This window comes from Vidua chalybeata, chromosome 9 (genome assembly GCF_026979565.1).
Source record: "Vidua chalybeata isolate OUT-0048 chromosome 9, bVidCha1 merged haplotype, whole genome shotgun sequence".
Taxonomy (NCBI): domain Eukaryota; kingdom Metazoa; phylum Chordata; class Aves; order Passeriformes; family Viduidae; genus Vidua; species Vidua chalybeata.
The window spans coordinates 380,967-404,797 of NC_071538.1; the positions used below are offsets into that span (position 1 = coordinate 380,967).

Genomic DNA, 23,831 nt, shown 5'->3' on the forward strand with positions numbered 1-23,831 from the left:
TGCATTCAGGCATCTGAGTACAGTAAGTGAAAGCTGGAAGTCTGCTGGAAACTGTGTCTCCCTGGAGAGCTTGGGCTGGCTTTGTACAGGTTTGTAGTGGAAACTGAATGAAAAAAAAAGTACAGCTGACAATTTCAGAGGATAAGGTGCTCAGATAATAATGGCTTGGGCTGATTAGAGCCCCCAAGATGCACTCAGGCAAGGGGTCAGAGTCAGGGTGTGGTGGGCTGCCCCTCCCTCTGCTGGCATGGAGGTGCCCACCAGCCTCCCTTGTGTCTCACAGAGTAGGGAAGGGAAGAGCAGCACCCACAGAGGATGGAAGTCCTTTACTCTTCCAGGCTGTTCTCACTCTGCCCCGTTCCCAGAGGACTCAGAAGGAGCTTGGAGGTGCCTCACCCCAATCAGGGGGGAAGCACAAGGCTCAGTGGCCCCATCTCCCAGCAGCTGGAGTGCAGCCCCTGCTCTCTGGAGGAACGTAGCCTTGCAAACTGCACCTTTACTGGGCTGTGCCAGAGAGTTCATCAGGGCCACGTATTTGCTAGCAGGGATGTCACCAGGATGTCACTGAGTGCCAGCTCAGAGACTGCTTTGAAGAGCTCCTTTAAAGTGTGGTGCTGTTTGCAGGAGACTTTGCCAGCCCCTGGCTCAGAGGGAAGGCAGCGGCAGCATGGGCCGGGCAAAAGGGGCTGGCAGTTCTCACAGCTTGGAGGGACAGCGGGGCCGTGGCACCTCCTGGGAAACCCCCGCTGCTGAGCCCTTGGGAATGCAGCTGTCCTTTCATCATGAATCTTCTGTAATAAAGCCAGCGTGGGAATCCCAGGAGAAGGTGGGTCTGTAGAACCAGGTGGTGTGTGTTAATGCTGTCCAGCTGAGCACCCTTCCCTGCTCTGCTCTCCCCCCAGCTGCAGCCAGGGCTGCGTGCCCTTGGAATGCAGAGAGCCCTGCCAGGCGTGCCAAGGACTCAGCTCCATCTCTGCAGGCCTCCTGCTGCTCAGAGGAACCTGGAGACTTCCCCAGTGAGACCCCCTGGAGGGACTGGGTCTCTTCCCTACAGACTTTAGTCTCCTTCACCTCCTTCAGCCCTGGGTGGGCAAATCCTCTCTGTTGTAATTCAGTGACCGATGGTCTAAAATCTCTTCCAAAGCTCTGGGGTGGGGGTTTAAGGAGTGCACAAAGCAAATTGGGCAACTGAGGTCCAAAGTGTGTGAGGAAACTCCATGTGGGAGGGTGATAAGGAATCTATACTGTGTGCTGGGATTGCAGCTGCGCATTTTAACACAGATTTATCTGAAACGCCGAAAAAAGAAACTGTTACCACTGAGCAGAAACAAGGATTACACAGAAACGGCTTGCATTTTCCACAAACCTTTGTCCAGCAAGAAATGTTTGTTTTGTATGTTTCAATGCTTTGGAGAAAATATTTCCAGTAAGAAATAACACAGACCTTCCTCGTCTTCCCACGACAGCTTTATTTCTTTAAGAGCCCTTCTGGGAGAGCTTTTTGGAGATCTGAGTGTACTCTGAGGAGCAGATTGTCTTGTGTACACAATGGCTGGTTTCCTCCAAGAGGGCTCCAGGCTTGTGCCTTGTAACTGCCCCCTCAAAAGCCATGTGGAATCTCCCATTACACCCAATTTATCCTTGGCCCTGTTATTTCCAGACTTTATTATCCTTTCTAGCAACATGCCTTTTATAGAAGGCAGCCTAGCTGCTTTGCTGTTTCCTGGTTCCCACTGGAACTTTTTAAGAACTAGCATCATATTTAACAAAGTTGACCTTTTGGTAAAAGGATTGCTGCAATTCTCACCCAGGAGAGCATTTGGCCATTCATCCGAGTGCTCCTTCTGGCAGACTTTTAACCATGTGTTCTAAAATTGGTGTTAAAAATATTTTTTTCCCCTGCATGCTTTGGGACAGTCATGCAGATGTGTGTCCCCTAAGGAATGATGGTAGTGTGAGCTCCCTAACAGCAAAGGGCAATGCAAGTAACTCAGCGAGGCTTTCTGTGATGGCTCATTCCTTCCTATAGAGCCCGATCACATCCTGCCCTTGAGCCTCTCTGCAGAACTTTCTGCTTCTCACATAGTCATAATTCATGTTTATGCCTTCAGGATGCTTTCTCACATCTTCTGTGGCTTGCCTTTCACCTGTAACTTTCCAGGGCTTGAATTCTTTTTTTTATTCTCTCATCTCAAATTTCACTTCTTTTAAGGTCTTACCACTTCAGGTGTTCATTTCCACTCCCTTTTATAAGTACATGCCCTTTGAAAAAGAATCTGTTTGAGCATTGAGTGCACCATGCCTGTGTAACCCAGTATTGCAGGTGACCAGCTTTTGTGCTCCTCATACTGGTGTGATGCTGACCAGCCTACCTCACATTTCCCTTTGTGCATTAAATAGCATTCTAAAGGTGTTGTTTTGCTCTCACTGGGACAGTCTTACCAGTAGCTGTGGCTCTGGGGTCACTTTGAACTGAGCCCCTCATGCAGCTGAGGAGCTGTCTAGGTGCAGGCCTTACACCATCTCACTGCCTCCACCAACCTTCTGGGGCCCAAGCCAGTGATGGAAATGCTTGTGTAGGAGGAGGAGATGAGATCTAGGCTCCCTCCATTTGCCACATCCAAGTCACTGACACAGGAGCCGTGGGTGAGGTCAGAGAAAATCCTGGAAAGCAGTGTTTCCCGGAGCACTAGGACTCTGGCCAGCAGGGAACGTGGGAGTCACGTATGTTCTGCATCCCATGTGGGGAGCCACCGAGTTCCTCGACCCTGAGCCTGAGGCCTGAGAACAGCTGGGGCCGTGCCTGGGACGCTGCCCTGCTCCTCGTGCCTGCTCCACACCTACAGAAGGAACCTTTCTGCAGGTGGCAGCCCAGTCAGGGAGAGAGAAACGGCAATCGTTTCTCACAATGGCTTCTGAGAATTTTTAGGGAGTTGTAGGAATGTGGTAACTTGTTAGTATAAACAATCTGCAGGTGGTGGTTTTCCACTTTGTTTTTCTGTTCTTCTCAAGGACGGTGTGTGAGAAAGATGTTTTTATTAACTAGCCAATCAAGTAGAATGTATCGTATCGGTCTATATAAGCCGGAGAATCCTTTGTATTAAAGCTTCTTTTTCTCCTCTTGTAATTTGGTCTCTCATCTGTTCTTGTGTCATTCTTGGAGCAAGGGTGACAATGCTCCCATTCTGGCACCTGGGCAGGAGCAAGCCCCCTACAAGGTGTGCACAGGGCTGACCTCAACTTTTGCACATGCAGAGCACTCCTGGGAAAACGGGGCTGGGCTCAGGCTCATTTGTGCCTGCAAGGAAAGCCCAGAGGGACGGGTGTTTGCAAGTATTTGCATGGTGTTTTTGTGACTACAGGTACTGAGTGGCAGGCCAGGTGTGAACAGCAGCGTCCCTAGAGCTCTGCACCCTGAGCAGATGAGGCCAGGAGTGTCTGCACAGACCTGCCGCGGGCAGGGCCACCACTCCCGGCGCCTCAGCAGCTGCTGCCGAGCATCCAGGGGCTCTGCTATCCAAGCAGCACTGGTGCCACCATGTGTTAAGTGCAGCCTCCACACAGGCAGCTGTGCCTTTGCTTTCCTGTGCCTGTCACCTGCCTGTGAGCATTCCCTGAAGTGACATGATCTGAGCACATGAGGCTGAGGCTGGGTTACTGGTGTGTAGGAGACAGACATTATTTCGACACAAAGCCGGCACAACCGGATCAGTCACAGGGTTTTATTCAAGGCCTGGATTACATCATCTTTACCCGTATTCGTATTATGGATCCAGGCAGCAGAGCACATTGTTTATCCTCACCCAGCAGCCAGCACCTGCATTTTTGATCCCTTGACAGAATCAGCCCAAGTACAAAGAAGTGGATGTACCCCTGGCTCCACACTCGCCATGCAAGCACCCCACATCTCTCCCATGCGTGCGTTCATCCTCAGCCCAGAGAGCACCTGAAGAGTGAACCAAGCTCCTGCCTGTCATCCCTTCTGCTCTATGTGCCCTGCTGTGGCACTGCCTTTCCCAGCTCATGGACAGCCCTGTTCTCCAGCACCTTTACCTTCCCCTCTCCTGGCTGCAGCGCGCAGGCCACCATAGCCTTGGCCACCGTTTCCACAGGCACTGAGTAAGCGGTGGGGAACAGCTGAGCCACAGCACCCAAGAACTGCTGGGCTATCCACTCCATGGGCTGGGACTCCTGGCGCTTGCACAGCAGCACCCTGCAGAGCAAGGAGGTGAGGTGGGTCAGCATGAAACAATCTTGGGTGAAAGCTAGAGACCGAGTTCTCCAGCTGCACCAGGGCCCAGACAAGCTCCCTGAACTGACATGGTCTTTAGGGCTTTGGCAGGGTCATGGAACGTGACAGAGGTGAGCCCTTGGACACTAAACTTCTTTCCCCACTGTGCTGACAAAAGCAGAATTCCAGTTCTCCTAGGCAGCAAGAGCACAGTACACCTGAAAGGACACAGGCGAGTGTTCCCCCTGCATAAGGTCAAGGTCCATCTGGAGCTAAGCTCTGACCTATGTGCCTCAACCTGTGCTTTCAGCCCAAGGCTCCTGTCCCTGCATGGCACACGGCACTAGCAGTGGGATGGGCCATAGGAAACTGCAGAGCTTACTCCCTGCAGCACTGGGAAGCAATCTGCTCATCCATGAGCTGCATTTGCAGCTGCTGCCATTCTCCACTTCCATCCCCAGCCCTGCCCTCATGTATCCTTTCTCTTCCTCCATCTCCCAGTGAAGCATTTCCCCGCTGCCCTGGAAACCCTCCACTCTCTGCCCTCCCTCCTCCACCACTACTCACGCTGGCCGGAGAATGGTACAGTGATCAAAACCAACAGCCTCGACCAAGTTTTCCACTTCTCCCTGTCAGAGCAGCCGGGCAGGATGAAAGGAGACAAGGATGACTGCAAGCACCATCCCTGCCACCCCAAGAAGAGGCAGGAAAGACCTACTGAGCCAACGGCAGGATGGCAATAACACAATGGCAACGTGAAGCTGGAACAGGCCAGGCAGGGATCAGCTCTCCAGGCTAGGCAGCCGGGGTGAGGGTCCATGGCGGACATGGACCACAGGTCAGCAGCGTGCCCTTGCAACCATCACGCTAAACTGCAACAGGCTGCTCCCGAGAGCATCTGGACTCAGCGTCCAGCCTGGGGATGGAACTAAGCGGCACAAGACACTGGCAGGCAGCTCTGAGTCCAGCAGGCACTGGGAGCTGCAGCACACAACATATGGAGAAAAAAGCTTTTGCAACGGTTGTGGTCCTCCCTGGGGAGCCTGCGGGCTTTCCATCACGGGACATTTAATGCCTCACCTGGATACAGCCCTGAGCCTCCCCACATAGCTGTGAAGCCATCCCAGCTTAAGGCTGGGGAACTGTTATTGGGCTAGAGTCCCCAGAAGATGTTTCTGGAGTTTGAGGAGGGAGGCAGACGCTGCATGCAGGTGCTGTGCTGCTTTATAAGAAGCCAGTTGCATAGCTGGCCAGCCAGCCCCTTCTCTTGTCCCGCAGCAGTAGGACGACCTTCAGAGCCATTTGGATCTGTAAACCTCAGCTCCTGCTTGCTTCCCGAGCATCCCGGCATCCCGTGACTCCCGCACAAGCATCAGGAGCCCAGCCCAGCAGCCCCCTCACCTTCACGCGGAGGTAGAGGAAGCGGCTCTGTGGGTTTGCCCCTCGGGAGGACTGCAGGACAAAGTGTTTGCAGCCCCCTGCCCGCGCCAGCTCCGCTGCCTGCGCCACGTAGTCCCGATCCACACGGACAAAGCCATCCTGCCGGGGGGGAGAGGAGGGTCCGCGGAGTAGGGAGCGGGCAGGGGAGGGGACAAGCGGGACCCCTGCTCGCCCGGGGGTCGGGGGTCCCCACTCACTGCGCCAGCCTTGGCCCTGGTAGTGCCCAGGCAGCAGAAGCCCACGTCGTGTCCCTGGAAGGCGGCGGCGTGCTCGCCCAGCCGCTCGAAGTCTACCACTGCCTGCTCCTGCGGGGAGACCGAGGGTCAGCGCCGCCGCAGCGGTCCCCGCCACAGGGCCGGCCCTGTCCCCGGCCCGCGCACCACGGCCGCCTCCGCATCGCCCAGGCTCAGCCGGCGCCGCCCGATCAGCGTGACCCGGGCGAAGGCCCGCCGGGCCAGCAGCTCCCGCAGCAGCGCCCGGCCCGTCTCCCCGGAGGCGCCCAGCACGAAGCAGCTCCTGCCGCCGCCGCCATGCCGAGAGCAGCGGGCGGGGGCGGGCCGGGCCGGGGCGGGAGCGGCTGCGGCGCCGCGGGAGGGGCGCTCCGTGCCCGGGCAGCGGCGTGCGGACGCGACGCGGGGCCGGGCCGGGGCTGTGGAGGCGGGGGCAGCCCCAGGGACCCCCGCTCAGCACGGCCGCTGCGCCCGGGGCGCAGGGAAGCTGTCCCTCGGCCCGTCCCCGCCGGCTGCTCCTGCAGTGTAACAGAGCCGAACGCCCCCGGAGGATCCCTGTGCCCGCCCCGCTCAGGCGGAGGGAATGTCAGCTGGAGGGATGCTGGGAGGGCTCTGTCACCTGTCCGGCGGCTGCTTTCCAAACCCCGCTGGGTTCAGCACGTGCTGCCAACCGGGGTGCTCGGCAGCTCTTGTCCCCTGGGCAGGAGGTGGGTCACTCCCCGCCGGGCAGCCTTGCAGTGACTCCAGTGTGAAGCAGTCCCTGGTGCCTGAAGAGCAAGGAGATGAAGCCCACTTCCTCAGGAACTCTCGCTGAGCAGGTCTTGGGATGTGCCGGCAAGCACAGACCCCCGTTCCGAACGCTGTCTGTGCCTTGTCCCTCTGGTAAGGACGATGCCAGTCCTCACCGGGGCGGCCCAGGTGCCACCAGGACACAGCTGTGGAGCAGGCATGCAGGCACCCCGCGGCTCTGCACAGCCACTCCCGTGGGCAGCATCAAGGGGCCCCGCAGCACCACGATCCCGTTTGTCCTGATTCCTGGGGAGGGAGGTGCAGAGGCCTGAATGGCTGCTGTCGGGATCAGCCAGGTGGTTTTCCAGCCTAATGTGTCTGTCAAGTGTGCTCCTTGGCCGAGGGCTGAGGATGAATCCCAAGTGCACGTGCCATTTGCGAGGCAGGATGCGCGTCATGACAGTCACCGGATTAATGGCTGGCATCCCGCTCCACCTGCCAGTGTGCCGCCGGCACCCACGGCCGTGCCCTGCCCGTTGGGCTCTGCTCCGCAGCCACAGGCAAACCCAGGTGGGTGATGAGGGGGAGGCTGGGGCGTACCAGGGCTCGGGGTGCTGGGATGGGTGCTTGAGAGTGGCAGGGGAACGGTACAGTACAGAAGTACGGGCGTATATGATATGTGTAGGCTATAATGTGTTCTAGGGTTTCATGGTACCGTGGGGATGCCACTGGGGAGGGTGGGATCGAGGTGCATGGTGGCCGTGCTCCCACGGTTCATGGTCTGCTTCTCCTCCACGGCAGGGCTCTGGGGGGCCAGCCAGGTGCCGGGGTGCCCACTGTCCCAGTGGCATGGAGACATGGTCCCGGCGCGGCGCTGCCTTCGACTGCGTGCCCCAGCCGGCAGCCTGCTGCCCTGACTGGATGGCCGAGCTCCCCGACGCCCTGCCCCTCTCCCACCTCTCCATCCCTGGCACCCACGACTCCCTCAGCCTGTTCGGTGACCGGCGCCTACGGTGCCAGAGCTGGGGCCTGGAGGCCCAGCTGGCGGCCGGCATCCGCTTCCTGGATGTGCGCTGCAAGCTGTCGCGGGGTGAGCTCCGCATCTACCATCTCTGCACGTTCCAGCGGGCCAGCCTGCGCGGCGTCCTGCGCCGCACCCTGCGCTTCCTCCGCGCCCACCCCAGCGAGGCCGTGCTTATGCGCATCAAGGAGGAGCTGCCCATCTTCTCCCGGCCTGGCTTCGCTGCCCAGCTGCACCGCTGCCTGCTGGAAGAGGGACAGGGCTGCGTGTGGTGCCGGGAGGAGGTGCCAACGCTGGGCCAGGTGCGCGGGAAGATCGTGGTGCTGGAGGCACTGGCGCGGGAGGTGTTGGGCATCCCCTACGAGCAGCTGAGCATCAGCGATGCCTGGAACGTGCTCTCACTGGAGCGCAAGTGGGCCCGGGTGCGGCGGCACCTGGAGAAGGCGGCCGGCGGAGACCCCACCACCATGTACCTCACCTTCTGCTCCGGCAATGGGCTCTTCACCTGCCCAGAGGAGGTGGCCCGCTTTGTGAATCCCCGCTGCTGCCAGCACCTGCGGCGCCGGGGCGGCCAGTCCGTGCGCTGGGGGGTAGTCATCATGGACTTCCCTGGCACAGGCCTTCTCCGGCTCATCGTGGAGAGCAACGGCCCGCGGGCCAATGGACGCGGCACGGCGGCCCCCGGCACCCCCACGGTACGGTCCCGGCGCCGCCGCGGCAGACCGGACACACGGCACGGCCAGCACAGCTCCGCGCGCTGCCCGCGCCGCTGTCCCTCGGGGAGGACACTGCTCCCGGCCCCGCGCCCTGCCGAACGGCCTCGGTGCCTGCAGGGAAAAAGCGGGCTTCCAGGTCTTGCAGAGCACCGGGAAGCCTTCGCGTGACAACGGTGTGACAGCCGCAGAGGCAGCAGAGGAGGGCCGGCTGCGGCAGGAGCCGGGCAGCCCAGGGAGCTGCGCCCTTGCCCTGAAAAGCCAGGTACGGTGCCGGTACAGGGCTGGGCCACCTGAGTCCCACAGGGCAGCAGGGTTGGGTGGGGGTAGAACGTCCTGCCTCAAGTCCTGTCGGGCCAGTGAATCCTCCCAAGATGCCTCTCTGCAAAATAGTCCTTTTCCTTAAGGGTAAAAAAAAATAAAAAGAAGCTAGGAAAGCACTGCCGATGTTGCCTTGCCATTTACTGTCAGAAAAATGGAGAAAAGACCTTTTGCTTTTGTTGCTTAGATGTGAAGGAGCCTGTAGCCCTCTGCCCGTGGATGAAGCACAGTTAAATTTTTGTCTGTGACCATCTTGCTCTTAAAGCAGAGCTGCAAGAGGTTGCAAGAGTAAGAAGTAATTTCAAAGGTGACAACAAATGGCTAGGAACATCCCTCCCCTCATTATTTTAGCTTTTGTTTCTTTCTTGCAGGGGCTTGCCCCAGAAGTCAGGACTCTTAGGCAGAGCCAGCTTCAGCAAGGGCTCCACCCTGTTCTTGGAGAGCTGGATGGCCACAGAGACAGCGATTCAGACGAGGCTACCCTGTCCCTGGGGTCACATACCAAGGGATGCTACACTGGGCAGAGCCCAGCAGTTAGCAACAGCTGGGGCAGTGCAGACAGGGCACTTTGTAGATCTACAAAAAGAAGGTGGTTGAGGCATAAAAAAGACTTTAAAATATGTTGTGCCAGTGCCTGCTCTACCTGCAGATAATAAATCACTAATCTAAATAGACAACACAATAACTCCTTGGAGCAGAAAGGCAACCAAGATCCGAGGGGAGAAATGATCACCCAGGAAGGTGCCTGCTGCATCACTGGCAGCAGCTGAGCCAGACAGGCTGTGTGCTGAAGCAGGGAGGTGAGAAAGAGAAGAGGAAGTTTTAAAAGAGGAAAGCTCAGCCCTGGCCTGCCAGAAGGTGAAGAATGTCCTCAAAGTTGCTTCTGTCTCAGGTGGAGCGCAGCTGGGCACAGCTGGAGGAGATGCCACAGAATTTCCTGGCCAGAGGAGAGGATGTCTTTTGCTGTGCAGGGGCTAGCCCTGGCTAGAGACACGGCTCCTGGTTCTGAGCCTGTTCTTCTGCTGCCCAGGGAGGGGAGCAGGCAATAGTACACAGCGGGTGACAGAGGTGACAGGCAGAGGAATCTGGCTCTGGGTTTGCTATGGGAGATGGGAGAAGGTTGAAATCTCTGCATTAAACCAGACATGCAACAAAACCACTGCTGGTGTCCAAGGTGAGGGTGGCCTGGTTCATTGGCTACCAGTGCCTCCTGTGCCTGGGCTGCCCCCACACCAAGCCAGTGTGGCTGGTACCACTGTCCTGCCAGGAGGATGGGTTCTACTGGGGCAGGGCCGGGTGAGTCGATGGCTTCTCTTAGCATTCCAGGAATGCACAGTGCCATGGAGAGCCAGGCAGGGCAGAAGCAGAGCAATCACAGTTCCTAGGAGCTGTAGGCTGGGTGGTTTGGCTGTCACTCAGGGCTGCCCCTGGATGTGGCACATCCCTGCAGCTGCACCCCAGCAGCCCGTACCCGCCCGATGCCCCAACTCGCTGGCAGGGCAGAGGTGCCGCCGGGGATTCCCTGGTGGGCAGAGTCACTTGTTTATGCCGGGCAGAGTCACTTGTTTATGCCGTAGCACTCAAGCAGTGAGATAATGTCGGTGTTATCTGTGCCTCAGGCATCCTGTTTGGCAAACCCTTATCTGTGCCGTGCACATGTGGCTGCTGCCAGGTGCCAGGGAGCCGGCAGGCAGCACGGGCAGGGGTACTGGGCAGTGCCCAGTGAAAAGGCTCTCCAGCACCAGCTTCGCAGTGAAAGGCAGGAGGCAGAGAGCTGTCCTACAGCTGAGGTCAAAGAAACATCTCTTAGAGGGTCTGGATAGGGTGGGCAGGAGCGATTTGCCCAAAACTACCCCTATACTCCATAGCCTGGGCTGTCCCAGTGCCTCAGGGTCCCTGTGGGTGCGGGGTACGGGGTACCTGCCCCTGGACTTCTGGTCCTGGCTAATCCTCACGATTATCTCAGTCCTTCCAAGCCAGGGTAGCACCCTTAATGCGTCTCCCTGCGTCCAAACGCTTTCAAATTGTGAGAAAGATTTTATCAGGTGCTGCCTGAGGCGGGGCAGCAGCTGATAAAAGGGTGGAGAAGGAGGAGGCTCCGGCTGCTGGAGCTGTTCGCTGGCAGGCTTGCTCAACGGCACCCTGCAGCTCAGGGACACCTTTTGGGTCAAGCACTTCCTAGGGACCTGTGGTGGAAGGGATTCTCCTGCCCGCGCTCAGGAGATGCCTCTAAAGTCTCAGGGAGAGCCGCCCGTGTCCCCAGGGAGGAACGGAGGGATGGCAGCAGCGGGACTGCACCTAGGCTTGTGTGTCCTCGCCGGTAGCACGCCACAGCCCCGACGGGGCGGGATCGGGTACCTCCAGTGGGCTGTTGAGCCCTCCCCGGGGCGAGCGGGGCTCCCAGGAAGGTGCCCGCTGTATCGCCGGCAGCAGCCGAGCCGGCGGGGCAGCATCGATTCCTCTGCGGTTTGCGGAGACATTGCATAAAGAGGGGAACAGGCTGTGCCAGCCTGGGCGGGAGCCTCTGCCCTAAACAACACGCGGCCGCGCCCCTTCCCCAGGAGCAGCGCCTGCGGCATGGCTCTGCGGCACGGAGAGCATCGCCCCGACTGGTGCTCAGCACTGGGGCACAGCAAAGGAGGCACTTCTCCATTCCAGAGCCTGCGTCCAGAGGGACAGTACAGAGGTGACACAAGAAAGTGTCTTTGTACCCTTGAGCCCACGCTGAGCAAAGCCCCAGCTTGCCTTGTGCCCTCAGAGGGATGGCTGGGGGACAGGATGCACCATCCTGACACCTGGGAAATTCCCACACTGCTCAGACCCTTCCTTGGTGAGCAGAGCAATGGGAATCCAGCAGGAGCATGTGCCCTGCAGCATCCTGAATCCCTTCCAGGGAAGCCAACCTCCAACCTTGGAAATAACCTGAGATGTGAAAGGGCTTCTGGTGATTAACCAGCTCCCAGCAGAGCTGATTCGGGTCTTCTCTCCCTCCTACCATGTGCACCTTTTTCCACTATCTGCAAAGCGAGCCTCCATCCTGCCAAGTATCCATCCAGCCACGTAGGACCCGCTCTCTGAACCCAGGCATGGGGCACCTGCCTCCACACAGAGCTCAAACTTGGTCATGTATTGTCTCCGCAGCAGCAACAGCCTCTGCATCTCAGACACCTTGATTCCATTTTTAAAGCAATACCTATTTGTAGTTACCTATTTGTAGCAAAACTATTTGTAGTTACAAAAATAAAGGTGGGAGTATTTTTTTTTTCCACTGTTCTGCCCTACCATGTTGGGTTCCAGCAGAAGTGAAACTGGCAGGGCCCTGCTCTGCCCTGGGGCCGTGTACCCATGAACACCCCTCTGAGGCCCAGCAGTATCTCAGCAGTAGGAGTAGAGGCAGCTCCCGCCCTGCCCAGGTGACCCTCAGCACTTGGCACTGGTCTCCTCCCCAGCAGCTGCCCCTCAGCCTCTCTGCCTTCCTGGCTGCTCCTTCCCTTCCCATAACTGACCACTCTTGGCAGAGGAGCTGCTAGAAAGCAAGTGATCCTGAATTACTGGATATACAGACTCAGCAATTCCATAAAATGAGACAACTATATTAAAACATTTTTTCGAGGAAGATATCCAGAGACAGGAAACAAGGTTCATTTATACTGGCCAATGATAAAGTAATTGTAGTGGGTTATGGCTCTTGTGGAATGGGTTCCTCCTTTTGTCTAGAATGTCCTGGTGGAGCAGCATCAATTTCTTTGGAACTGGAAAACACATGTGACCTGCATGGCTCTTGTTTGGCTTTAGCTGGAAATGAGCAGAGTAATTTCTGCGGAAAACCTGGCCAAGGCAATTCTACTTACGAGCAGGACAGGGTAAGAAAAGATTTTTAGTGATTATAATGATCCAAGGGGCGGTGGACACAATTAGGCATGTTCCTGAAACACTGGTGGAAGTTTCTAAAGGATGTTAATAAGTCAGGGGGAAGTTCCTCTGGCATATTCCTGGACCTTTCTCATAAAGACTTAAAGGTAAAGACAGAAAAATACATTGTGTAAGTAACTGTTTATAAATGGTATATGAAGATTCACAGCCAGAGCAAAACGCCTCCATATGAGGAGAGCGTCTGGCGCAGGAGCTGGGAGGTTGTTAGCCACTGTCCCACTCAGCCCACAAGGGACCTCATCACACCTCAGCCTCCTCTGCCCTCTACCAGTGTAGGCGCTGCCACATGGACACGGTGGGTCAGAAAGGTCTTGGCGCTCTGGGCACCGTGGACTGGGGCTGAACACTTTTCAGGGGGTCCTTCTCCTCCTTCTGGGGTGCTTGGGCAAGCCTGTCTCATTGTGGGTCATCTCCTGTGGCTATCCTGTCCCCACGGCAGTGGGGATGCAGCCAACTCCCGTGCCATGGGGCTGCTGCCAAGCTAGGTGCATGAGGACCGTGGCCAGTGCTGACCCCACTGTTTGCCTCCAGCCTCGGGCTCAGAGAATTGTTTCTGGGGGCTGGAGAGTCCTGTGGCGGGGGAAGCGGGGGTGTGGGGCAGGATGTGGGCTGGCAGCAGGGTTGGGATGGGAGGGGAAGAGGCCAGGGGCAGGGAGCGATGTGCTGCACGCTCAGAGGAAGCGTGAGCAGCACTGCCCACCGAGGGACAGCTGCTGTGGGCTGGGCACGGTGCAGCTGCGGCACCAACATGGTAAGTCCTGCTCCTTTCCCTGGGGATGACTGAGGGTCTGCCTAGACATGGGGATTAGGGGAGGGCAGGGCTGTGGGCAGGCACTGACAGGAACCACAGCTCGGGGCTGTGGAACACACGCAGGCTGCCCCGGAGGCACCCTGTCGAACGACCTCAGGCTCATGGGACACTGCCAGGCACACAGGGCACAGCTACTGCAGAGGTAGATGCCAGCTCTGGCTGGGCAGGAAGGGGCTCGGGGGGCACAGGACTTAGGAGCTCCCCAGGAGTGAAGTGCCCAGCTGTGCTGTAGGCGCAGCTCCCACCAAGTGCCTCACTGCAAGGGGCCCTTCCTGCAGCAGAGCCGTAGCTGGCTGGGAGCACCGTGTGTGCCTGCGTGCCAGTGCCACAAGCGACTGCCCTTGTGTGAGCCAGGACTGCCTGGCAGCGGTGTGGGTGCACGTGTGAACCCCTTGGGATATGCACGCTCGTGTCTCCCTCTCTGTCAGGGCACTGCTGAGGGACTGCGATCTGCTGGGAGGACATGGACTCTGGGCTCTCCTGGCACCTACCTGGGCATCGCTGCCATCGCATGGGGTAAGCCACCCACCACCCACTCAGTAAGACCAGTGTGACCCTGCTGCCGAGGAGTCTGCAGGTCTGAGAAACCGGAGAAATGTAGCATTGTTATTTTGGAGGCTCATCAGCCCATCCTCAGGGCTGAATCCCTCTGGGCTGGGAGAGGGCTGCCCCTGCTTGTACCAGCTCCCTCCAGGCAGACCATGCTCCCCCGGGAAGGGCCAGGCCATGGCTGAGGTCCCTGCAGGATGTTTGGTTCCCCAAATGCAGTGTGGCAGCTGGTACTGTGAACTGTGCTGTGAACCAGGGAAAGGCAGGGGAGCTCTACCCACTGCCTAGACCCACGCTCGTGCTGGGGAGTTGGGCACGGATGGAGTCATAGGACCCATGGGTGTAAGGGTTCATAGCACAGCTGGGGCAGCATCACACAGAGTTAGAGCTGCTAATTGACATCAGGAGTATAGAAACTAATTTGGTTTTGCTGCCTGTAGGGTATTTCCTTCACATGCTGGCATTGCACAGAGCAAAACTACTGGTGCCTGCTCTGTCCCTGGAAATTCTCTGTGAGTTGAATTATTTTCCTAAGAACCTTAGTGACTGAGCTAAGGAACAGAAATGAGGTAAATGCAGTGTCAGGAGGAGATTGAGATTTGGCTCTGAGAGAAAACTAAAAGGCAAAGGCACCTCAACTGCAGAGGGTGCTGAGCACCACCCTGGGAAGAGGTATCAGGGCTGCCACGGGAGCCAAGGGGTCAAAACACAGGAAAACAGCACTCATTTGGGGGCTCAGCACCAGGTGGGACAGGAGAGGTAGCATAAGACCAGGGAGGTGAGCTGTGCCATAGAGTGGATGTAACTGATGGAGCTGGAGGAAAGAAGTAGGAGAGCATGTGGAGGATGGACATGGAGCAGATGTCAAACTTTGGCCCTTCTCAGTTTGGGGATGGGCTGTGTGAGGATAGCAGGCAGCTGCCTTAAGCTGTGCTGGGGAGCAGCAGGGGCCAGGAGGAGGGTGGTGGGAGCTGAGGATGAGGCAGGCTCCCAGAAGGTGCCCTGAGTTCCTGTCCTGCAGCCCCAAATTCCCAAAAGGTAAAGAGGGAACCACATTTTCCCCAGCTTCAGTTCTGTTGAACAAAGAGAATAGTTTGCTCTTTCACAAGAAAAACCAGACAAATTGTGGGAAATTACTTACAAAAATGTATAATGATGGACCAAAGTACAGCCCTAATTAGACTTTAGAAGATGTGTTTTTGCATCTAATCTGCAATTCCTGGATCTTTGCACAACTGCAGCATGATAAAACGCTCTCCTGAGATACAGCGTGAGCTAGGCTGGTTGTTTGGAGCAGACTTTGATCCCCATCTCGCTTTCTGCACAGATGGAGATATGATATCCCCACATCACTTTCTGCAGTTGTGGAGGTAGCTGTCCTGGGGAGAATGGAGGAAGCTTCTTTCTGTGGCTAAAACCATTTGATTGCATAAAGTCGTGGTGTGAAATGCTGTAAATAAGAGCAGGGTTTCAGCAAAGTGCCCTTCACTTCTGGGTGTGGGTTCCAGTTACTTTCGGGCTTTGCCCTGCCTGCTGGGTATGACTATAATGTGAGCTTGTTTTTTGAAAGACCTTGTTTTGCAACACTGAGTTTTACAAGACTTTAGACCATCTCTGTCTCAGATGAGCAGGTTGGGGTCCAAATACTTTTGGGGGTGAGGGCATATTGGCTGCTCTGCCTTGCTCCAATCTGGCTCTCATGTAGCAGGATAAAGCAAGAAAACTGAAGTATACACATCTGCACTCAAGGAAGGAACTGTGTTTATGGAACCATCTTGAAATGGGACTTTCCTCTTTGGGAAACTTTTGTGGGCAGGGGAACAGGGTCATGAGGCTGAGCTTTCAATCCTTACGCTGGAGGAGGGTTGGCCTCACTGCTTGGGGCTCTTTTGCCTCCTGTGCTCTGCCTACCCCATCCTGTGCTGCCCTATCTCAGCCTTCACCCTGTCACCTCCACCTTCCTCATCCCTGTGCCCTCTGTCCTCAGCTCCTTCTGCCATGCCTGATCCACCCATGTCTTTGTGTACCCACGGAATTCCATTCTCATCCACACTCACCCCTTCATCCAGTCCCTTCACCCAGGCAGTCACTGGCATCTCTTGGCCATGACGTCAGGCTTAGCCCACCCTCATGTCCCAAGGGATCCCATCCCTGACCCAGCTCCCATCCTTTCTGCATCAATCCCAGATCTCATCCTCTTTCACAGGCATGGTGCTGTGGGTGGAGGTGGGTGCCTGGACCTACCACTACAGTGACCAAGGGGACTACACGTGGGAGCAGGCCAGGAATTTCTGCCAGACCTTCTTTACTGACCTGGTGGCAATCCAGAACCAGCAGGAGATCGAGTACCTCAACAAGACCCTGCCCTACCACGGGCGCTACTACTGGATTGGCATCCGCAAGCTGGGCGGTATCTGGACGTGGGTGGGCACCCGGAAGGCGCTGTCCAAGGAGGCAGAGAACTGGGCAGCGGGGGAGCCCAACAACCGCCGCTCCAACCAGGACTGCGTGGAGATCTACATCCAGCGGCCGCAGCAGTCCGGCAGGTGGAACGATGAGCGCTGCGACCGGAAGAAAAAGGCGTTGTGCTACCAGGGTAAGCAGGGGCACTGCGGACCAGAGCTGGATTGGGTGGGCTGGGGACCTCGGCAGGGTGAACAGCTCCTGATGACTGTTCCCTGTGTGCGCAGCCTCCTGCCAGCCCCTCCCCTGCAGCCAGCGTGGTGAGTGCGTCGAGACCATTGGGAGCTACCGCTGTGAGTGCTATCCCGGCTTCCACGGCCCTGAGTGCACGGATGGTGAGACATCCCCTCCCTCCCTGATGGAGAGCCCAAACCCTGGTGACAAAGCAGGGTTCCAGTGCTCCTGACGGGCTGTGGCACCGTGTCTCTCCCAGTTGTGCAGTGTGCCAAGCTGGAGCCCAAGGGAGTGCCCATGAACTGCAGCCATCCCTATGGGGACTTCAGCTACAACTCCACCTGTGAGTTTGGGTGCCACGAGGGGTTTGAGCGGCGAGGGGCGGGCATGCTGCGGTGCCTGCCTTCCCAGGAGTGGTCAGCAAACATCCCCACCTGCACAGGTAGGGCCTGGCAGGGACTGGGGGTCTCAGGGATGTAGCATTGATGCTTTGGGGGGGACCAGCCCTGTGTGCCCAGTGCTGTTCAGGCAGGTGTTGCTGTGCCCTTACCTATTGTGGAAGCATCTCCTGGTGCTGCACGTGGGGTGGGATTCCCTGAGGAGGCTGCAATGAGCAGAGCAGCTGTGAGGCCATGTTCTGCCTGGCTGTTCCAGTGCCCATGCTTGCTGCCCTGAATCCCACTCAGATATCAGCACCCTGTGTGCACCAAGTGTGGGGTCATGATGGTGTCCTGGCTCCTCTGTCAACTCTGTTGCAGTGTCTCTCTCCTCTAGCCTGCCCTGATCTGCCTTGGGAAGGCATTTGGCATCTTGGGAAGGAGAAAAGAGGGGCTGCTGTCCCACAGCCGGGGGAAGGGTGTATCCTGGCAGGGGTGGGCCACCTTGAACAGGGATAAGGACTCATGAAATGAGGTGGGTGGTACAGGGTGTGGTAGGAAACCACAAAGGAGAGAAAGCTGTGGTATGTTATGCTGCAGGGGCAGAGAAAGTCTTCCTGTCAGTGGTTTGAGAGTTTGCAGCCAGGCACCAGTCATCCCAGAGAACTGCCAGACTTTTCTGGGGGTGCAAGAGCCTTGCTCCACCTTTCCTGTGCTGCTGTGTGGTACACATGCAGCCTTGCACAAGGATGGGGTGAGTCGAGCAGACATGGGACACAACCGTGACTAGGAAGGAATGGGAGTGGGCAGCATCTTTGTATATATATTCTTTTTAAAAGAAGCCTTCCTTGAAGTTAGTGCTGCTGCTGCTGCTGCCTGTGCAGGGTGGGCCTGTGGTCCAATCCAGGACCTTAGGTAGCTGAGACCAGCAAAACTGTCTGCAGTTAAGGGGAACAGGCGTGGAGATGTGATGTGACTGTTCTGTAACCAGTAACCCCAGCAGGGGCAAGGGCAGGAGCTGGCTCCCAATTTTGCAAAAATCCCCACAGACAAGCTGGGCTGAGCCTGTGTACTCCAGGCTTTATAGGCTCCCAGGGGCTTGCTTTCCCAGCTTGTTGGGTTTTTCCTGCTGGCTGTAATATGATTGATTTTTGTTTTATTGCAAATAATCAGATGAGTCAGTTGGTTGCCTGTGCTGATAACAAAATGGTGTTAGCAAGCATCGCCAGCTGGGCTTCAGAAACAAGCAGAGCAAGGCTGAAAGCAAGGCTGGTGGTGCAGCAAGCACTGTGTGGGGCAAGGCTGCCTGTTCTGCCTCAAACTCTGCCCCATGCCTGTCTGCAGCCATTGTGTGCCCATTGCTGGCTGACCCCCAAAGGGGCTGGGTCAGCTGCTTCCCACCCACACAGCATGTTCACCAACAGGCACTGGGAAACCAGAACTGCCTGTAAAATAGCTATGAAAGGAAAAGTCTACCCAGGGAAGTGTTTGGTGTCAGTTTGAAAGCAGAAGATGCAGTGAATGCAGTCTGTCTCAGCTGGGCTGGGTGGTGTTATTGCCCCGCTGGCACTGAGCTTTGGTGCTCCCACAGGCAGCGGAGCCACTCACCCCAGAAAACTTTGGGTATTGCCCTGGCATGCAGCAAAACACACCCTGGGAACAGGCAGGGGAGGCTGGTACACAACCTCTTTAGCCATTGCAGTGCTTTACAGTCCCAAAGCCATCCTCCTGCCACTGTGACAAGGACAGAGGCTGGTCTCTGCTCCAGTAAAGGGAGGGAGATGAATGGGACTGCAGCAGCTGTCGTCCTGCCTCCCAGGGGCTTTGGCCTAGGGTAGTGAAAGGGATAAACAGGGCTCTGGCAGAGCAGCAACTGTGTCCCCCTGAGGAAATCACTTGTAGGGCAGAAAAATCATTGCATCAACTACAGTTTCAAAGAGGTGAGTGTGGGTAAGATTTGATTTGCATTCAGCCTTAATTATTAGATTTAACCTCATCTATCCCATCTCTGAGCTCTGCTCTCCCATTGCAGCCATCACCTGCCCGGTGCTCAGAGCACCAGACCAGGGAGAGATGAACTGCTCCCACCTCCATGGGGACTTCACCTTTGGCTCCACGTGTGCCTTCTCCTGCCAGAAGGGGTTTGTGCTGATGGGGCCGGAGAGCCGTGAGTGCACAGCCACGGGGACCTGGACAGGGGACGCCCCACGCTGTGAAGGTAGAGCTGCTGCTGGAGTGCCAGCTGTCACTAGCCTTGGGGTGTCACGGTGGTGTTCCCCAGCCCTTTGGTCCCAGAATTGTAGTCTCCTAGTTCCCAAGCTGCTGGTTGATGTGTACCTCTTCACTCTGCAGCCATTGCCTGTCCAGTGCTCGGTGCTCCAGACCAGGGAGAGATGCACTGCTCCCACCTCCGTGGCAACTTCACCTATGGATCCATGTGTGCCTTCTCCTGCCAGACAGCGTTTGCCTTGGTGGGGCTGCAGAGCCGTGAGTGCACAGCCTTGGGGACCTGGACTGGGGACACACCACACTGTGAAGGTACTGCTGCTGCTCGAGGTGTCACAGGCCTCTGGTTCACCCTGGAATGTTCTGCAGTGTCCTGGTCCTTTCATTCCAACAGTTTAGCCTTGTAGTCCTCAGACTCCTGCTCAAAGTGCTTCTCCACCCCTGCAGCCGTTACCTGCCCAGTGCTCAGAGCACCAGACCAGGGAGAGATGAACTGCTCCCACCTCCACGGAGACTTTGCCTTTGGCTCCACGTGTGCCTTCTCCTGCCAGAAGGGGTTTGTGCTGATGGGGCCGGAGAGCCGTGAGTGCACAGCCACGGGGACCTGGACAGGGGACGCCCCACGCTGTGAAGGTAGAGCTGCTGCTAGAGCTCAGGGTGTCACTGCCTGTAGGGCGACTCTAGGGTTTCCCCAGTCTCTCAGACCAAACAGTTTAGCCTTGTAGTTCCCAGGCTCCTCCTTGAACTGTTTCTATGTTCCTGCAGCCACTGCCTGTCCAGTGCTCGGTGCTCCATACCAGGGGGAGCTGAACTGCTCCCACCTCCATGGGGACTTCACCTTTGGCTCCACGTGTGCCTTCTCCTGCCAGAAGGGGTTTGTGCTGACGGGGCCGGAGAGCCGTGAGTGCACAGCCACGGGGACCTGGACAGGGGACGCCCCACGCTGTGAAGGTAGAGCTGCTGCTAGAGCTCAGGGTGTCACTGGCCGTGGGGTGACACTAGGGTACTCCTGAAGCTTCTCAGGCTGAACAGTTTAGCCTTGTAGTCCTCAGACTCCTGCTCAAAGTGCTTCTCCACCCCTGCAGCCGTTACCTGCCCGGTGCTCAGAGCACCAGACCAGGGAGAGATGAACTGCTCCCACCTCCATGGGGACTTCACCTTTGGCTCCACGTGTGCCTTCTCCTGCCAGAAGGGGTTTGTGCTGATGGGGCCGGAGAGCCGTGAGTGCACAGCCACGGGGACCTGGACAGGGGACGCCCCACGCTGTGAAGGTAGAGCTGCTGCTGGAGTGCCAGCTGTCACTAGCCTTGGGGTGTCACGGTGGTGTTCCCCAGCCCTTTGGTCCCAGAATTGTAGTCTCCTAGTTCCCAAGCTGCTGGTTGATGTGTACCTCTTCACTCTGCAGCCATTGCCTGTCCAGTGCTCGGTGCTCCAGACCAGGGAGAGATGCACTGCTCCCACCTCCGTGGCAACTTCACCTATGGATCCATGTGTGCCTTCTCCTGCCAGACAGGGTTTGCCTTGGTGGGGCTACAGAGCCGTGAGTGCACAGCCTTGGGGACCTGGACTGGGGACACACCACACTGTGAAGGTACTGCTGCTGCTCGAGGTGTCACAGGCCTTGTGTTGAGCATGGGATGTTTGCTAGAGGACCCTCTTGGTCCTGTTCTTTCAACCGTCTAGCCTTGTCGTACCCACATTTCAGCTTGAAAGTGTTTCTCTGTCCCTGCAGCCGTTACCTGCCCAGTGCTCAGAGCTCCAGACCAGGGAGAGATGAACTGCTCCCACCTCCACGGAGACTTTGCCTTTGGCTCCACGTGTGCCTTCTCCTGCCAGACAGGGTTTGTGCTGATGGGGTCAGACAGTCGCAAGTGCACAGCCACAGAGACGTGGACAGGGGATGCCCCACGCTGTGAAGGTAGAGCTGCTGCCACAGTTCAGGGTGTCACTGGCCGTGGGGTGACACTATGATGTGTCCTCAGCCCCTCGGTCCCAACAATGTAGTCTCCCAGGCTCCTTTCTGAGCTGTGCCTTTTTACCTTTGCAGCCATCAAATGCTCAGCACTGACCACCCCCAAGTTGGGCCAGGCTGCCTGCTTCCATCTCCATGGGGACTTCACCTTTGGCTCCACATGTTCCTTCTCCTGCCAGGTGGGGTTTGTGCTGATGGGGCCAGAGAGCCGCGAGTGCACGGCTCTGGGGACCTGGACTGGGAACTCCACACATTGCAAAGGTAAATCCTGTGATCTCACACATGTCTGAGAGGGCTCTGCTGTAGCCGAGCGCTCTCCCCAGCACGCTGGGCTATGTCAGTTTATCCCCTGGCTTGCCAGCTCATATGTCCCCATCTCACTGCCATCAGTCCTGTCCTCTTGATGCTCCTGCTGTGTTTTATCTCCAGCCATCAGCTGTCCAGTGTTGTCCCCCCCCAGCAGAGGCCAACTCAGCTGCTCTCATGTGCACGGGAACTTCACCTACAACTCCACATGCACCTTTTCCTGCGAGGAGGGGTTTGTTCGGATGGGAGCAGAGATGCTCCGGTGTGAGGCCACGGGGAACTGGACCAGGGATCCCCCCGTCTGTGCAGGTATGATGGGACCCCCAGCTTTTCTAGCACTGCAGAGGTTCCAGCTTTCCTCCAAGCACATCTTGAGTGTGGTGGAGGGGGGGTTCCCCAGGGGCTGCGAAGTGCTAAAGTGCTGACAACTTTCTAATGCGTGGCTCTGTGGCTTTGTTTCAGAGGATGGTGCCTTCCTAAAGCAAGTCCTGGCTTACAGCAGCGGCTCAGCCCTGGCAGTAGCTGGTCTTGTGCTCTCTGGAGGGCTCATTGCCCTCCTTGCCAAGAGGCTCAGTGACAGAGGTACAGAAATGTTTCCTGCAGCCCACCCTAGCTTCGGCCAGGGGCTCTCAGGCAAGGTGGCGACAGTCCCAGAGGAGGCTAGGGTGATCAGAAGAGTTTAACAGTGTGACTGCCTCCATTCACATGTTTTATTTGCTGAGTTGCTTGGGTCCTTGGCAATTGGTCCAGCTGAAAGTGTCAGCAGCCAGGTTTGGAGGGCAGAGCCAGATAAACAACATCACTCTGAAGAAGGCAGAAAATGCTTGTTAAGGCAGCCCCACCTCATGCCTGTTAAACTGTGTTCAATTTCAGATGCTGCTGCTGCAGCTTCTTGTGACCTTCACTAAACAGATCTGGTTATTTCTTTTCTATGTGCTTTATCCCCATGGACATTTCAACACTGTTATCAGAGGAGAAGAGGAAGCTCCTGAAACCCACCAGGTGAGAGCCATGCTTTGCAGGAGGGTGGCTCTGCCTTGTGACTGCCACAGCCCTGTTTTCACCCTGCTGACACCCAAATCTGCCTGTGTGAGGCTGTTTTTTTATTGGAGCATCTCTGGGGCCGACAGGGCTGTGCTAACCCCTGGCCTTCACATACTCCTGCACTCCCCAAGGTGACGCCCCTGTGTTTGCCTTCCAGTGACCTGGGAGCGCCGGGCACCTTCACCAATGCAGCATATGATGCCAACCTGTGAGGTGAGGGCGGGCGAGACCCTCGCAGCACCCTGTTCAAAACTCACCTGGGTGGCCATCCTCCTGGCTGCGGTGCTCCTAGGTGGGGACACCCCTTGGGACTGAAGTGAGTAACACCAGCTCCATCTCTCCTGTGCTTCTAGCCTGCCCAAGACTGAAACGCACTGTGTCCCCCAGGGCTGCAGGCCCAGCTGCTGGAACTGCTGATGGAGCACAGAGGGACTCCATGCCTGTGGTTGTAGCCTGGACCAGAGCTGCCCCTGGACACTGCCACCATGCTGCATGTGCAGCATTCCCCTGGGAAGGGGAGCTGCCTCCAGTGCAGGCAGCTGGAGACCCACCAGGGGCCAAGAGCCACGTGCTGGGGGCAGCCTGCCACCCAGCCCTTGGACATTCTCCCGCCAGGAATTTGGATATTCCCCGGTAGCTGCTTCACTCATGCTTCCACCAATGAGTTTGTGTCAGCGAGGTTTGAATAAACACCTTTTTCTAACTAATGCCTCCTGTGTGCCTGGGGCGGTGGGGGGAAGTTTTCATTAAATCATGTGGCCAACACACCTAGGGAAGTGATTCTTCCCCTGGACTTGGCACTGGTGATGCCACTTCTGGGGTGCTGTATCTGGTTCCGGGCCCCTCAGTTCAGGAAGGATGTTGAAGTGCTGGAGCATGTCCAGAGAAGGCTACGAGCCTGGTGAAGGAGCTGGAGCAGCTGGTGAGGAGCAGCTGAGGGAGCTGGGGTTGTTCAGCCCGGAGAAAAGGAGGCTCAGGGGTGACCTGAAAGGAGATTGTAACCAGGTGGGCTTTGGGTGTTCTCCCAGGTTAGTTTTGAGAGGACAAGAGGACACAGCCTTAAGCTGCGCCAGGGGAGGTTCAGGTTGCACATTCACAGGAATTTCTACACAGAAGGGGTGGCTGGACACTGGAGTGGGCTGCCCTGGCAGGTGGTGGAGCCCTCAGCGCCACGGTCTGGGTGACAAGGTGGTGCTGCTGGGTCATGGGCTGGACTCGCCGATCTCAGAGGTCTTCACCGACCCATCTGAAGCCGTGACTCTGCGGGGCTCGGAGCGCGGACAGCGGCCCT

General features: G+C 57.1%; 2 protein-coding genes across 19 annotated transcripts; one reads left to right on the top strand and one right to left on the bottom strand.

Annotated features, from left to right (window-relative positions):
- Nucleotides 1-3,708: 3,708 nt before the first annotated feature.
- HTATIP2 (HIV-1 Tat interactive protein 2) lies at nt 3,709-7,489 on the bottom strand. Its single transcript, XM_053950469.1, has 7 exons — nt 7,402-7,489; nt 6,052-6,320; nt 5,869-5,976; nt 5,633-5,770; nt 4,799-4,860; nt 4,054-4,213; nt 3,709-3,946 (listed from the first exon to the last, which is right to left on the bottom strand). Exons 1-7 carry the CDS (start codon nt 7,487-7,489, stop codon nt 3,800-3,802), a joined length of 972 nt encoding a protein of 323 aa, XP_053806444.1. The 3' UTR covers nt 3,709-3,799.
- Nucleotides 7,490-8,226: 737 nt separating this feature from the next.
- On the top strand, nt 8,227-23,791 carry LOC128792390 (P-selectin-like). Of its 18 annotated transcripts, XM_053950760.1 has the most exons (18): nt 8,227-8,629; nt 13,858-13,945; nt 16,185-16,574; nt 16,669-16,776; nt 16,875-17,057; nt 19,025-19,210; nt 19,345-19,530; nt 19,666-19,851; nt 19,984-20,169; nt 20,304-20,489; nt 20,624-20,809; nt 20,951-21,136; nt 21,266-21,451; nt 21,620-21,805; nt 21,959-22,078; nt 22,468-22,498; nt 22,698-22,753; nt 22,894-23,782. In XM_053950760.1, exons 1-17 carry the CDS (start codon nt 8,312-8,314, stop codon nt 22,750-22,752), a joined length of 2,967 nt encoding a protein of 988 aa, XP_053806735.1. In that variant the 5' UTR covers nt 8,227-8,311; the 3' UTR covers nt 22,753; nt 22,894-23,782. The 18 variants fall into 18 exon arrangements, 16 of the variants coding, with proteins under 16 accessions (XP_053806735.1, XP_053806745.1, XP_053806736.1 ...); XM_053950770.1 differs by lacking the exon at nt 19,345-19,530 and having other exon boundaries at nt 22,894-23,786; XM_053950761.1 differs by lacking the exon at nt 22,468-22,498 and having other exon boundaries at nt 22,894-23,783.
- Nucleotides 23,792-23,831: the final 40 nt, after the last annotated feature.